At 41.8% G+C, this 16,801-nt stretch overlaps 1 protein-coding gene across 3 annotated transcripts in view; it reads right to left on the bottom strand.

The window, feature by feature from the left end:
• Window positions 1-11,029: 11,029 nt before the first annotated feature.
• The window catches only part of TMEM65 (transmembrane protein 65), a 34,867-nt gene continuing 29,095 nt past the window's right edge, over window positions 11,030-16,801 (bottom strand). For all 3 annotated transcript variants that reach the window (XM_030010816.2, XM_030010817.2, XM_030010818.2), the window contains 2 exons: window positions 16,614-16,719; window positions 11,030-15,043 (listed from right to left, as the gene is read on the bottom strand). In XM_030010816.2, coding sequence (XP_029866676.1) covers window positions 14,948-15,043; window positions 16,614-16,719 — 202 coding nt within the window. In that variant the 3' untranslated portion in view covers window positions 11,030-14,947. The remainder of the gene's footprint in view (window positions 15,044-16,613; window positions 16,720-16,801) is intronic.

Here is a 16,801-nt window from a genome sequence, read left to right as displayed (position 1 = left end):
TTCTCTCAAGCTGGTCAACAAAAGTGTCTCTGATTTTCACAGCAACACCCACCATCAGAGCTCAAAGAGTACTGGCAAGGTGCATCTCTGCGCTCCTGCTGCTTGCCTTTATATCCATAAAGGACCACACGCCCCCACAAGGTTTTAATATAGTTGGTTCATTTGATAAGATTTTGAAGCATCTTTTCTTCTTTCTTTCTTTCAATTTCTTAGAAGTTAATTCTCAGTCCTCCATTTCCCTACCCTTTATCCTGCTGACTCATCACTGCCCCCCCATCAGCCCAGTTTTTAACACCCAAATACTGTTTTCTCTCACACTTCCCTGTTTAACCCATCCATCCTTTGCACTCTAAGTAAAGCTCCACAGCAGCAGGCATCCCTCAACCTATACGTAACATCTCTGTTGAAAAAAGCTTACATGCCGTTTCAACCACCATGACTTTCAGCGCTACTTTTCATCCTGCCTCCCCTTCCCTTCCTCTTTTTGCCAGATGTGGGCTTCTGACAATTTTTTAGGCCTCCCTTCCACAGCACTGAGTGTTCAGTATGAGCAGCTGGACTTAGCACTGTGCTATGACAGTTATTTTTGTGTCCAGTGCCAAACTGATTTTTAAAAGCATCACAGCTCCCTGTTACTGGTGTGAACCCAAATCTCTCCTGGTGCCAGACTTGGCTGGTATCAACCCTTTGCTGTCACTGCTGCTGTCTGCCAGCCTCAGTGAATGAGTTTCTCCAGCAGACTTCTTCATCCACATGACTAGGGGCTAAACATCAGGTCAGCAAGGGGGTCTGCAGCCATAAGAGGATGAGTGAGTATATCAGACAGCCAGAGGACACACTGAGACAACAGGAATGGAAACTTTCCATGGTCTCAGTGTCACGCCAGAAACTGTCATGTTTCTGACACAAAAAGCCAGCTTTTCCACATCGTAAGGAGAAACCTTTGTTATAATTTGGTCAAAATGATCCTGTGCCCACAAAAAGTTCTCATCTTCTAGGTTAAAGGAATATTCACACCTCACTCGCCGCTGGTGCTATATCTCACATACCGTGAAAGCTCTATCTAGAACATTTCTGCAAGGAGACATTGAACAGTACCTTCCCACAGCTGATTGATTCCAGCTTCAACAGACTGGATCCTTAGTACTTACATACACACTTTGATGTTAAAAGCCCAAGTGAACTGACAAATGATAAGCCTACACCATTGTGGAGAGCAGGAATGCATCGTATCTCTAGTTAGATGCTCTTTATCTATGTACAGATCTCATAGGCCCTATCAACCTTTAGCTAAAGGGCTAATCTCAAGAAATAAATTGGTGTGGCCTCAGCACAGCACAAGTTTGCCCCAGGTAGACATATCCTGTGCACAAAATGGGTGCTCATCCTGTGGCTGCTGCATCTTAGTCTCAAGTTTAACTCGGGCTTATGCTGCAGGAAAAGGGGCCTCCCCACTTCCCAGACACCCATCATGCACCCTATACAAATACTGCCCATTGCTAATAAAATCTATGCATCTCATATGGTGGAGAACCAGACCAGCAACTGCTGGACTAAGGCCCTGTCATCTGTTCAATGAATTTCATAGGTCTTAGCACATTTTCCATTTACTAGCGTGTTCTGCCAAATCTGCTTCAAACTGCCTAGAAGACCTGATACACCATTACCAGTATCTGTTCTGGCCCAGTTTCCCAAGCTGTACAGAGAATTAGAGACTGTAAAAGCAGCTTAGCAGAGAATCTGAGCTGCTTTTCCAAAAGTCACTTGATTTAAGACATTGAGGCAAGTCTCCAATAGAGATGAGGCACTATACTTCTTTCAGGCCAAGAATATAACAGCCTCTCTCTTTTTCCAGTGAAGGACAGCAGCTTTTTTGTCGCTTGCCAACAGAAATGTCAGTCTGCCAATCCCACACCACAACCAGAAATAATGCCTTTATTTTCAATTTAGTAGCGTCTAGTCCTGAAGGCAAAAGACTTTATTATAGCTTTGAGTTTGCTCCAAGTTTGGAGAATGGTCATGTTAAAATACATCATCGCATCCACTGCTATTATTCTTCTCTTCACTTATACCAATTGCAAAAAGTCACTCATCTTCCAGACCCTACAAGCCATGTATCAAAACCATCATACAGCCAAGAGTCACAGGAGTCAGGGAAATGAATGTGGGACAGCCCTAGGAGTTATTCAACAGATCTGCAAATGCCCATTTCACTGGGCTGGGTCACCACAGTGATTCAGATGTACAACGGTCTTTGCTGGCTTATCTTCTCCCAGGAATTCAGATGACTGGGCAGCAAACCTTCAAACCCACCCCCACAGCCCACCCCATAATGTACCATGAGCACGGGCTCCAGCCCTGAGGAGCCAGAAAGCTGCATGCAGTTCAAAAGCCATAAGGTGCCAACATTGGGTTTACCTCATCTCCATCCACAAGTCTAATGTTTGGGGCATAACTTACAGTTAGTCAGCTAAGCTTCCTCTTTGGAAGCAGAGAGACACAAGCATGCCCTGGAGATGTCTGACTCTCTGACTGGCTCAGAGGGATGTATAACATCTAGACAGCCACAGTTAAGTGAGACAAATCCTACCCTCCAAAGAGAATGACAAGCTGATGTGCCGTAGGTTCCTCCAGGAACATTATTAAGTGACAAAACTGCCAGTTTCTATAAATTGATTCACTGTTTCTAAGATCAGCAGAAACGGAGTTTCCTCTTGTGGGTTGAACATTTAATAGTTCTTGAAAATGATGGGGGGGGGAAAGCTAGAAAAGAAGAAACACACACAAAGATTGTGGAGAAAAGTAGCAGAATATATCAATGCTGTTCTTTGCATAGACAGTCAGTAATGCCAAGAATAAGGACAGTTTGACATAACTGGCATTTACAAGACAGAAGGCAAGTGTTAATGTTAATAAATAAATAAATAAATAAATACACTTTTCCCTCAACTACTGCTCACACTTCTGCTAGTGACAGGATACTGCAAGAAGGATTCAAAGAGGTTAGGAGGAAATTCAAACATTTTTAATACAAAATGAAATCTATCTGCACACGTAGAAAAAAATTGGGAACAACCATTTAGTGTTAGGAGTCAGTGGGGCTGGAAATTTGGAGGTGAGAGCATGTGAAGAACATTCGCTTTCTGCAGTAATGAAGGCTGAGACAGTTTTGACTGCACCGACAGTAATATCAGGAGGAAGGAAAAGCAATGGCAGTAAAATTTCTATTTGTTATAGCTATCTTGTGGCAATCCCTGAAATACTCCATGCTGTGTCTATAAGCACAGGAAAATGGAGCTTATTTACCTACAGAGAGGATAGCACTACATGGGATTAATGGGATATACAGAAAAGAGCAGTATGTTTCAACAGTGACTGAAAGTGGTTATAAGAAGGGATATCTTTTCAGTATATGAGTATTTTTCAGTGTGCATATACACCCATAGGGAGAAATTACTTAGTATGACATGCTATGGAATACTAATTCAAAGCAGCGAACTGGAGAACAGTTAAAAATTAATGTCAGGAAAAGAACCCGAAACACTACTGAAAGCAAAATGTATCAAAGTTGTAGACCACAGCTTGCAAAAGAACTATGGCATCACCATGCCTGCAACATCCCAGACACGATACTGCGAAGTGTAGCCAGAACAGTCATTCATGGACAGCAGCATCAAAAGCTAAGGGTGGTTTTTTAATTTTTTCTAACATTTATACATCTCCACAGCATCCATGCAAAGAAAAAAGCATGTTGAGAAAATGCAGAAACTCTCCCGCCTTTCGTTCTAACCCTCTGTGCCACCACCGTTCCCTCTGCACTTACAACCTGGTGGAAATAAGAGCAATCACCCCATCGCCAACATATCAAAAGGAAGTTACCAGCAAACTTTACCCAGAATAAGATCAGATGAGGATGTGAGATAAAATATGCAAAAACCACAGCGCATACTGAGTCAAAGACAGTTCCAGATGTAGGCAAGATCAGAGGACACAAACCCTGGTAAGTCAGAAGACACTGACCTGTCACTTGTCCTGCAGCAGACCCTTTCTTTCTTAAACAGGTGCTTCCTGGCAGCAGAAGCCTTCCAGGCTCCCAGTCTCTGCACTTGTCCTCTGGTCTCCGCTTTCACAGGCGTAAAGCGTGGGCACTGCCCCATGAGGGACCCTGCTCACCACGGGAATTCCTGTCAACTTCACCCGAGCTCACTGAAGCTGTCAATGTGGCAAAACTGAGGGCACGTGGTGGCACTGGTGCAACGTGGACACCACGTCTCCTGCATAGCCGTGCCCAGGCTTACGGACTGCACGTGGGCATCAGAGTCCCAATCATTCCACTCACAGACCTGGATCAGATTATTTCCTAAATTCTTCCTAAAAAAACTACAGGAACCGAAACAGATTCATGACTCGACTAGACCAGATCACAAGTGTGTGTGAGTCATAGCATATCTTGGAGACATATATTTAAAGGGCTTTCGTCAGAACATTTTGAACCTGATTTGCATGAATTGATGACAAAAGCCAGATTATTTTGGTGGTGGATTATACAAAAAAGTCTCTTCTACGACATTCAGGGCCACCTCACGATGACATATTCAAGATCAATGCCATAACAAAGGAACAGAAGGCTGCACACTTAGTTCAAAGAGCGAGAAGAGAACAAAAGCTATGAAACCAGTGTGGTAACCACACAGCAAACAAGTAGCCACCATTGTATCTTCCATTGTGACTGGAAAGGTCTTTTAAAGGAAATAGCCAAATCATAAATAAATAAAGTGCACTAATAATTGCCATCACCTAATCGAAGTGAAACACGGTCTACCAATAATTACCCATAATTGCTCTTCCTTGTAGGTGGTGATGAAGCTGCAAAATGTAGCCCAAAGGCAATCAAAAGAGAGTTCAAGGCCGTGGGATGGTTGGTAAGGGAATCCAGAGCACAGGTAAATTTTTCCTCTATCCTTCCAGTTGCAGGCAGCGATATCAGAAGAAACAGATGGACCCAGTCTATTAATACATGGCTCTGTGGCTGGTGTCACTGCCACAGTTTTGGGTTTTTCGATGATGGGATGGTCTACATGGCACCAGACCTGCTGATGTTGGATGGGATTTGCTCACAAGCTAGCAGGCTCATCGACAGAGCTTTCAACTAGACTTGAAGGAGGAAGGGGATAATATCAGGCTTGGCTGTGACAAGCTGTGGGATGACACACCAAGGTTGGAGGGACGGGGTACTAGTGAGGCCCCTCAGCCTGTTGCTCTGATATGTGCTGGCCACACTGGATACACCTGAAGTCTTATGAGGATAAGCCAGGGGCTCCTGAGGTAACAGGAGCCAACAGGGGAACACCAGTGAAATACCTCAAAGGAATTAAGGTGTGTTCCTCTAAGAAGGTGACACAGCCGACAGCCCAGCTGAAGTGCCTCTACACCGATGCACGCAGCATGGGCAACGAACAGCAGTTGGAAGCCACTGTGCTACTAGAAAGCTATGACCTAGTTGCTGTTACTGAAACTTCGTAGGACAAGTCTCATGACTGGAGCGTGGCTATCAATGGCTACAGGCTGTTTAGAAAGGACGGGTGAGGAAGGAGGGACAGAGCGGTTGTCCTCTACATCAAAAAATGGATAGATTGTGAAGCACTGTCTGTGAAGAATAGCCATGAGCAGGTTGAAAGCTTATGGGTAAGAATTAGAGACCATGGCAACAAAGGGAACCTTGTGGTTGGTGTCTACTACAGGCTGCCCGGTCAAGGGGAGCCTATTGACAAAGCCTTGTTACTCCAGCTACGGGAAGCATCGCGCTCACTAGCTCTCATCCTGCTGGGGGACTTCAACCACCTCGACATCTGCTGGAAAAGTAGCACAGCTAGCTGTAGACAATCCAAGAGGCTCCTGGAGTGCATGGAGGGTAACTTCTTAAGCCAGGTAATAAACAGCCCTTCCAGACAGGACACAATACTGGACCTGATGGTCACCAACGCAAGTGAGTTAATCGATGATATCAAGATTGGAGGCAGCCTGGGCTGCAGTGGTCACACACTGGTGGAGTTTGCAGTCCTGAGGGATATGGGTCAGGCGAAGAGTAAGGTCAGGAGCCTGAATTTTAGGAAAGCAAACTTCCAGCTGTTCAAGGAGTTAGTCAAGAGGAACCCCTGGGAAACTGCTCTCAGGGACAAGGGAGCAGAACAGTGCTGGCAGATCTTTAAGGACACTTTCTACAGAGTGCAAGAGTTCTCAATCCCCAGGTGTAAGACATCGGGAACAGAAGGCAAGAGATGAGCATGGATGAATCGAGACCTACTGGTCAAACTAAAGGGCAAGAAGGAAATGCACAGGCAGTGGAAGCAGGGACAGCTGTCCTGGGAAAAGTATAGGGATGCTGCCTCATTGTGCAGGGATAGGGTCAGGAAGGCCAAGGCACAGATGGAGCTGAACTTGGCAAGGGATGCAAAGAATAATAAGAAGGGCTTCTATAGGTATGTCAGCCAGAAAAGGAAGGTCAAAGAAAGTGTACCCCACTGATGAACAAGACTGGCAAACTGGTAACAACGGACAAGGAGAAGGCTGAGGTACTCAACAACTTTTTTGCCTCACTCTTCACTGGCAACCTCTTCTTCCCACGCCTCTTGAGTAGATGGACCGCAAGACAGGGACTGGGGGAGCAAAGTCCCTCCCACTGTAAGATAAGATCAGGTTTGTGACCACCTGAGGAACCTGAACATGCATAAATCTATGGGACTTGATGAGATGCATCCCAGAATCCTGAGGGAAATGGCTGATGTAGTTGCCAAGCCACTCTCCATGATATTTGAACAGTCATGGCATCCAGGAGAAGTCCCCGGTGACTGGAAAAAGGGAAACATTGCACCCATTTTTAAAAAGGGTAGAAAGGAGGGCCCTGGGAACTACCAACCTGTCAGCCTCACCTCTGTGCCTGGGAAGATCATGGAACAGATCCTCCTAGAAGCTATGCTAAGGCACATGGAGGACAGGGAGGTGATTTTTTACAGTGAGGGCAGTGAAACACTGGAAGGGGTTGCCCAGAGAGGTATTAGATGCCCCATCCCTGGAAACATACAAGGTCAGGTTGGATGGGGCTCTGAGCAACCTGATCTAGTTGAAGATGTTCCTGCTCATTGCAGGGGGCTGGACTAGATGACCTTTAAAGGTCCCTTCCAACCCAAACTATTCTATGACTCTATGATTAAGGGGGAAATGAAACTGTATTCTAACGACTTTTTCCATTTTAGATTCAGAGTGAGAAAAGAGACTATTTGTTTATGTGTGACGCCATCTTAACAGCATTTATCCAGCTAAGAACCATATGCTAATAGTTTTAAAATATGCTGAGTATTGTATTACCATATAGGAGAAACATTCACACTATTATTTTCAATAATCATTTACAATGACAAGCACAAAACAGAAACAGCAACTCTTGCTCTTTCACAGGCTGATTGCACATATGGGGAACATCCTAATTTACTAAACCAGAAAATAAAAGGGTTAGGAAATAAAACACACAAAATCCATCATTTCTGTTTACTATACCTCAGTTTAAATGAGAGTCAATACAGGACCTGCACCAAAGTGGTTTTCATCAGATGGAACTTGGAAACCTTCTAGCTTTGTAACCCTCAGCGGGACTGCCAGAATGAAAGATACTGGTTTAGACTGAAACACTGCTGCTGTTGTTTTTTCAGATATGTTAAAGAAATTAATAATTTGTTTGTATTTCTTTGAAAGGATGGTTTATTTCCTTTCTCTGTTCTCTTCTTTTGCAATTATATTCTTCAATGTTTCATTATGTGCCCCACACACTGGCATCAGAACCACAGGTGACTGAAGGAGACACAAGCAAATCCAGCATTGAGAGGGAGCAGCTGCAGAGTATTCACAAAAATCATCATTTTTTTGTAGGCCACAATTTTCGTAATGATTCGTCAGTAAACACTTTTTGCTGCATCATACCATTGGCCTACCTTGTGTTATACCAACTTTCAGCAACATCAAACTGACAGCACTTAGCAGCACATTAGTTATAAGTATGCTATTAAGTTCCTTTTTGTCAGCCGATCTGTTTAACAAATTGCATTTTTCAAGCAAAGTAATTTACAATGGAGAGCCCCGCTGCTGTGCAACACGTGACATTTGCATCATTTGTCACAGCAGCTGAAAGGAAAACAAAAAAGTTGTAATTTGCTACCCACACGGAGTGTCAGAGACAACAGCCATCCAGAAAGGAAGAGCTCTTCCCTGCTGGAAAGTTTCAAAAGAAGTGATTTGTTTCCCTGTCACCCCTCTTCACTACCAAGCTGCTCCATTTGCAATTAAAGTAGGTTTGCTTTAGAACAGTAAACAGTTTCCATCCAATGAACTAGTTACTTCACATTGAAATAAACTCTTCCATTTCATGTACAAGCTACTTTGCACAATTAATAGTTTCACTGATCAAAAGCAACACGGTGCAGGCCAGGTGGATCAAAACCTGTGCAAACTCTGGGCAAAGGATAGGGCTGAAACTCCAATAGGGTCCAAATACTCACCATGGCTTGGAGAATAACAGAAGACAAAGATTAACATAAACATTGTATTTTCAGTGCAGAGGCTGTATGGCAGTAACCTCCTGCCTGCAGAGCATGACCAATCCCATGCTGAACTGGACACCTACAATACATCAGACAAAACACATTCTCCAGTACTGGTTTCTACCATGTGCAAAGGGGTCACGGGGTATGTTAGTAACCCAGATGAAGTTGCCCAGCTGCGACATGGAAAGGCTACATTTAAGCAGAGAAATCCCACTTCAGGAATCCCCCTAACATATATGAAAACTGAGCCTTGAAGCCTGCAGAATATCTGCAAGTGACTGAGTTGACGCGTACCCAAACTATTCACCTGTCATCTCGGTGACCCATAGAAACACCACATGCAACTGCATTTTGGCTTTCCCAGAACTTTGTAATCTGCTAAAACATACAGACAAGCCATCAATCTACGTAGAGATAAGGAGACCGTTATCCTAAGAGATGTTAAGGTTTCCAATGTAGGTAGCCTCCTCTTTTTTTTAATATCTGAACGGCTGCCCTGTTCCTCAGCTTGCCAGTATAATAACCCTTGGCATAAACTAACACAATCCAACAAAATAATTTCTTTTCCAAGAGGAACGATCCCACTGTCTGCCTGCCTTTACAAGGCAACTGAGGAGGACTACAAAGACAAGGCTGCCTCTCACAGCATGACCTCTTCGCGGGATGTTTTCCCGCGAATGCTTCGCGGGAATGTTTTCCCACATGCAATGGCTCCGGTTGCAGTCTCTCTCCCAGTCCTGCCATCCCTTAGAGGCTTTGGTGCTCTCACAGAAGAAAGTGGGTAGAAAGAGAACAACACCCTTCAGTGTTCCTACACAAAATGGGGCAAGTAACTAATCAGGGGAAACCATGCAGAGGAAAAGTCACTAGCAGAGCTGCATCAAAGCCTATCTGAAACTTGACCAAAAGGGGCTGTTTTCCTTTTAAGATCTAACTGGCTTTTGATGTAGTCTTTTGGTAACCAGGCAGTTGTATTGCAAAGGTAGATCACCTGTAATCATTCTCGTTTTTTTACTCAAGGACTCCCATGTTCAAAAGGGGATATTTTACTATCATTTTTCCTTTGACGGTTACTTCTATGCAGGAATTATTGGCAGCTCAATAGCTGAGATGTGCAGAAAAGCCACACTGGGGGAGGGAAGCCTCATCAGCTCTTTCTTCCAATCTCCCAGCATGTTAAAAGCACTCTGAGGCACAGAGAGCAGCAGGGAAGCAGCACGAATGCAAATCATAGTTTTTTCTCTTTTAATAGACCCTCTATGCATCCCCATGTAGGGAAGATAACCCGGCAAAATCCCACTCTCCCCCCTTTCCTCCTCATTCCTGCCTGGAAGTAACAGATAAGCCATTTTCAGCAAAAATATATAGCATCACCATGGTGCAAACAGATGACCTTGCCAAATCCAAGCTGCAGTGCTGCACAAAGACAAGAAGGCGCTCTGTGTAACTGCACTACCATCCTGCTCAGTGGCAACCTCTTCCCAACAGGAATGGCAGCTGTAGGTCCAACGGGGCAAATCTTACTCTTCAGATACACGTCCTCTAAACAGTAAATGGTCCCATTCAGTACGCTTCATAATCCATTGCAAAATAATCTATTTTGTGATAGACAATACCAATACTTAGAGGTTTGGAAGGGCTTAAACACTCTGGACAAAAGCATAAGGCCCTTTTCATAATCAAAGATAAATAAGACACTCTGATAAGCACAGTATCAAGAACGGGACACAAAATGGACACAAAATGCATCAGGTTTAAAGTGTCAAATAATTTTGGTATTTCACAGCAACTTAGTCTTAGCACACATACACAGAAGGAGCAACTCATGAGACTGTGGAGTATCATTCAGAGCTGCATCATTATTTAAGCCAGTTGCTTAGATACCTATGGACTACTAAGGTGAAGACTGTTAAACCAAAACTGTTTCGTGCTAGTTCTCTTCATGCTGCTGCAAGAGGCCTTACCTTGGCATCATCAGCACTCCACACTCCCTGTTGCTACCCAAGGTCACTATTCTGAATTACACACCTGAGGCTCAAAGACTGCCCTGCTCAAATCCTAGTGACCACAATCTTTGGGGGAAGCAGGGGGGAAGCTCACAGGTCTCTCTAGAAAGTGGGGCTTCTTTTGATTGGGGGAGGTAGTCTTCCCAAACAAAACAAAACAAAAAATCCTTCTGCATTTATCTTGGCTGGCTTTTAAATTCCCAGTTTGCCCAAAGCCCTCCATCCCCCCTGCCCCAATACTTTTTGAAGCAACACTCTGGATGTCAAGGGTCCTGAACCCTGAGGCAAGGGTAAAAGCCTTAACAAATGTTAAATACTTTTAAACAGCAGCTTGAATTTGTGTTATGAAAGCATTAACTGCAACCAGGAGTAGCTCTAGCTATTTTCTTAATATTTTAGGTTAAAAAATTCCAGAGGCGTAAGACTGGATGACAATTCCTCAATACTTTATTAAGGTCTTTAGTTCATATACCACCGCTCTGTCAGCTTGTCACTAGACCATGTAAAACATCAGAGAAGAGGGAAACACGTTGGCTGGAAGTGGGATACTCTCTGAACAATATTAATGAAGAGTTCTACTACACAATGCAATCAGAATAGAGTAAAAGAGCCAACCTATACAGGTTGTCAAAAAGAGATGAGACCATCCTTCCAGTACCGATGTCTTACTCGCAGCACTTCTTTATGTACAGACATCCACAAAAGGGACTGACCAAAGAGTGGGGGGGGGGGGATGAAATGAAGAGCTCCAAAGTCCATCCAGAAAAGTTCAAAAAGGCTTAGTTTGCATACAAAAATTCAGTTATTTCCAGAAGCTCAAGCGCAAGTGGACTTCTGACTAAGATTAATCACAAACACCACCAATTTACCATGCAAACATTTTAATCGTTTGAATTGCTCTCTTCCAAGCTTGAAGAGACAGAAGTACCACTCCACAGTGGTATCTCCTATGACAGTGACAAAGGACCACCTGCTTACAACTTAAATAATAAATTCCTGGTTTGTATAACTGAGGCTGAATACCCACAGGATATTATTAACATTTCCCCTCCAGCATCTGGTCTAATAAAGAAACACAGAACAGCTTTGCTGTAGTACAAAAGTTTACAGAAAGTTCAGCAATTTAATTAAAGACAATACAAAATATGTTGTCTGAATTCAAATAATTTATGTAAAAGTACATGAATGAGAAAATATTGGTGAGAAGATTTGGGTAACCATATTATCTGATGCATGTTCTTTGTCCCTAGAGATAACATACAGTCAAAAATACATTTATATTTTAAGTTACTATAAAAAGACAGCATTTTAAAATAAACACAATTTCAGGTCTACCAGCCCTTTAACGTGAAAAATTCCTGTTAACACAGGACAAACTGATAGAATAAAAAAATGGAGCAATACTGAAGTCTCTGAATAAGCCTGTAGTGTTTGTTTTTCCTTTTATCCAAGAGGGAGAAGACAACAAAAACAAAGAGGAGAATTTTGGTAGTGCTCTGTCTTCTCAATTAAGTGTTTTAAGAAGTGTGATCAGAGCATCAGGGATACCCCAGAAAAACCCACCCTCCTTGTGAGGAGACAGGGTACAGATCAGGCACAGATCTTCCCTTCCACACGAAGCAGTACCACATCCACACAAGAGTGGATCATGCAGGCGAAGCAAGCTACCCCTACTGTACTCAGGGTGGCAGCTTGGCCCCAACAAGCACTTTCTCTCAGCCTCCAGCAGAGCCACTATTCCTCTCAAATCCTGAGTTATTTCTTCACATTTGTCAAAGATTGAAACCCCAGAAGTCACCTTCTTGATTACAGTATCAGACAACAGCCTGAAACACCCAAGATTTCTTACCATGTGTCACTCGCCCTCCACATTTTTGTGGTCAGCTAAATAGTTTAACAAGACGACACATGATGACTTTGAAGATATTTTAGTTCATTAATTCTCGATAAAAGCATTGGTTGCAGTACAATAGTTCGACATACAGCAACAAAACATACTCAATTTACATGCACAAGCTATTTAACAATAGTACATGGTCTTTCCTATTGCCATTATAAAATCAACACTACTATGACAGCTGACACAGCCTTCCAATTGTTCTCATGAGCTCTAAAAAAAAAAAAAAAAAAAGTGATGAAAACAGTGTTCCAGTTGGTACAATGGCAAAGAACAGAGGTTTGGCCACTGCTGGAAGATTCCAATGAAGATGCCAGTATCATAATAGGTAACAGTGTTGGAATTACTGTAAAAACAGCTACAAAAAAAGCAATGCAAAGTTGTTTTGATGTGTACTTCAGTTTTAAGAACGAACATGTGGGAAATACTTACAGCTTTGTATAGAAAGATACCAGAAACAGAAGTACATGCAGAGGAAGAAAAGCTAGTTTAAGGCAAGACAAACGTGTGGATGACTAAAACAAAAACCTGATCACTGAAGTACTGTAAACCAGCAGCAATCTGTTGGGGAAAGAGTGCATAATCTTCTAGCAGGATTGTTTTTTTGTGTTTTCTGTTTTGTCATTGGAGGGGGTTTTTTTGTTGTTTTGGGGGGTTTTTTTGGTGTTTGTTTTTGTTTTTTTTCTTTTAAATAAAGCTTCCAAATTTGAAAATGCAAGCCAAAACTCCTCTGCATTTGTGTTCTATGCCTGGATGAGATTTCTTTCAGTTTTACAGTTTGGTCCAGATTCTCATGGTTTAATGTACAAAGTACAGTACAAGCTACTAGGACTACTCACTGCAAGTTTTCAAAGACTGCTTTTCAGAAAACAGATACAACACTGTCATCTTCATTAAAGGTTGATGTCAAAGTTTCAATACTGCTGTTAAAGGGCTTCTAGAAATAAGAACAGAGAAGTCAGATATATGACCAAGAGATAAGTAATGAGCTCTGTAAAACGTACACATTACAGTAAGACTTTTCCTATGGCAAAGAAGTCATCAGGGGACTTTTTTTTTTTTTTTTTAAACATTTCTTTCTAGGTTTCAGAAGTGCTAACAATTCCAGCAATAAGACTTTCAAAGTGCCCTGGCTGTGCCTCTCTTTTTAGTGTCCTTTCCAAATGGTATTGAAACAGGTAAGAAACCTCTCCTCTAATCAACAGTTATCAGTTTAGCATTATGCTATTGGCAAGTCAGATCCTGAACTATTATGAATATTTGATAGTTGTAATCAATTTATTCATGACCATATAAAAAAAAAAAAGTACAGCTACATGTGACTGCACTGTCAGATCTATAAAACACCAAGTAAGACAGCAAAAATAAAAGGCAAAAAAGGAAAAAGGCCTCAAGTCTCCTTTTTTTGTTGTTTGGGTTTTTTTACTAATTGTCTCACAGCAAAAAAAAAAAAAAAAGTAGCAAATGCTTAATCTTAAATACAAAGTTATAATCTGCAAATCAGGTCCTCTAATCCAGACTGATGGTACACTTTATTTCAACTGAACCATCCATTACAAACTTGCAATGCCAGCACTCATACCCTGAAGTGTTGCCCGGCCTCATCCACCCAATCAACTATTCACACCTTATTTTAAGCAGAACAATAAAAAAAGTTGTTTGTGGTTTTGAAACAGTTGGTCTGAATTCCTTAATACCACACCCAAAACTCAGGAAGACAAATTTAAGGATGTCTCAATTCTCAAAATATTGTTTACAAAGGAAAAAAAGAGGAGTGAATATGGAAGTACAGAAGGTGTTAAAACACCACTAAAAAACGGACTTGGTAAAGAGCCTATACTAGAACACTTACCTTGTCAAAGCATTAAAATTATCATCTCAGAAGACTATTCAGAGACACTTAGAATTGTGACAAAATGCAAGCTAGACTGTTGTAGATCACTGAAATATCTAATCTAAAGGCAGTGCAAAACGATGGCTGGTGAGGGGGCAACCAGTCATCTCGCAAAGTGAGGGACTTCAAATTACTCATCACTGACTTCCTTAATAATCTGCATTGAAGGACCTGATGAACAGCAGTGAAATTTGTCATGCAATTACAACTGTTAAGCAACCAATATGCAACTCAAGAGTGATACTGTCATCCATGATGGATTATTAAAGTAATAATCCATTAAAGAATAAGGTCAAAAGGGAGAGTGGTAAACATCAGTTGCCATAAGTGAAAACACTTCAAAAATTTACATTTAAATAAAAAGTTAGATGGTACCTTATAAAAAGAAGTACTGAACACAAAGCCACAATAAATTAGTGTTTCCATAAAACGACATGCTGAAGGTTTTGTTCCCAAGTCTATACATTTTTTACTGTCTGTTAATTCCTAAATATTGACAGCATAATTGAATAATTGAGGTACAGTAGTTTACATTTGTATATTTCTTGTAAAAAGGTTAATTTTTTTCTTCCAGTTTTTCTTCCTCATCGCCAAAGAACAACAAAGGAAACATTCCTAAAATGCAGCCAATGGTCACTCCAATAGCTTTACCCTAGAGAAAGGGGGGAAAAATTAAGTTTCTCACTGATCAGTTGTTACTCATGTGCTGTGTAGTACCAACACAACCAGGAAAACAGACCCTTTGTTCTAGTTTTCGGTTGGGAGCCACATTTTTCTTAGCATGCAGACTAGAAACACAATCTATGAGAGAGAGACAGATATGACAAGGTTAGAAACAGCATGTGCTGTGACAAAAGACAATTCTGAATAAAGAGGAGGGGAATGACCCATGAAGAGCTGCACAGGTGGTAAGGGAAGACACAGACATTCAAAGGATTAGTGAGATGGCCAGGAAGACGGGGGGAGGGGGAACAACAAAAAGAAACCAAAAAAACAAAACCACACACACATTTTAGGTGCAATTATAAATGTATCTGCTTGTATCTGGTAATGCAAATTATCAAAGTCAGGAACAAGGAATTCCTTGCAAACATGATGGCTTGCAAAGGCACAAGGAAAAGACCAAAAAAAAAAATAAATTGGAAAACATTTCACAATTCATCTAGATGTAAAAGTCAATAGGAGAGGAAAGAAGTAAGACAGGCAACATCCAAACCACATCACCAGCAGCAGGTGGATAGTGTTGAGAAACTTGAGACAATGGGTAAAAAGAAAAAATGCTAGCATACAGGCAAAAATGCTCAGAAGTCTTTTCACAGAAAAGTGCTGTGAATGAACTGCAGTGCAATGACAGGCTTTTGCCACAGACTCAGCTTCCACGGAGAAGACTCTTAGTTGGACAGACCAGAGGGCAGCCCACTGACAACATGCCAATTCTTCCCTGCTCAATGCTTTGATCTATCACTGCTAAAAGCAGACCTTTTTTCCCCCCCTAACTTTTCCTCAGCAAGTGTTATTTCTCTTCCCTTAAACCTGCAAAGATATTTTTCCCCAGGAAGGTTCATTCTGGCAAAGTGAAAGAAATATCTCTTTCTTTACTCCGTTTCTTATAATCTGTTTCTTTAATCAAAATAAACGAATTCTCTCATTGCTGAAGTGGGACTGCTTCAAATGTTTAAATGTTAATTAAGTAATCATCCTGAAAATGAATCTGCAAGATGAGTGTTCTGTAACTGTAAACCCAGGCAGTGAATATTACTCAAATGCTATAAGTTTACCCAGGGGAACGCTAATTTTGTATCCGAGCTAATTATAAACTATTAAAAATAAATGCATACTAGCACAGGTATATGAATAGCAAGCACTTGACAAAGAACGTATAGGAGTAAACTACTAAGGGGTCATAACTTTCAAATAAACTATCTTATCACAGTAGCCAGGGCTCAGCCCAGGTATCTGCATAGCATACATGAAGTCATTGCAGAGACTGTCCATGTTACTAGTCACTCGTGGCTTGTTGCGTACAAAAAACCACCCAAGCCCAAAACCATCCAGTCTCATGATGCTCCCTGACATAGGCTCACAACTAAACCTTCCAAGAATGTGCAAAATGTTGGTGGTCATTAAGTATTTAACGGCAAAAGTGACAAAAAGGGTTTACCACATATTAGTTTAAACAAAAAAAAAATCTCCACGCAAACAGTGGAGTACAGGATACTCACCAAGTGTGCACTGAGACGCGTTTGCCACATATCAGCTTGTTTGGGTGTCAGATCAGGGATTGACAGACCCAGTCGTGAAGCTAAAGCTTCTACATAACCTGCAAGACTGGAAGAACAAGAAAACAAGATCAAATGATTTTGGATCTGACAGTATCATCTAGTGAGGATTTTGAAATATTTGAAGCACT

This window comes from Aquila chrysaetos, chromosome 4 (genome assembly GCF_900496995.4).
Source record: "Aquila chrysaetos chrysaetos chromosome 4, bAquChr1.4, whole genome shotgun sequence".
Lineage (NCBI taxonomy): Eukaryota > Metazoa > Chordata > Aves > Accipitriformes > Accipitridae > Aquila > Aquila chrysaetos.
This window is presented reverse-complemented; position numbering and strand designations above follow the sequence as displayed.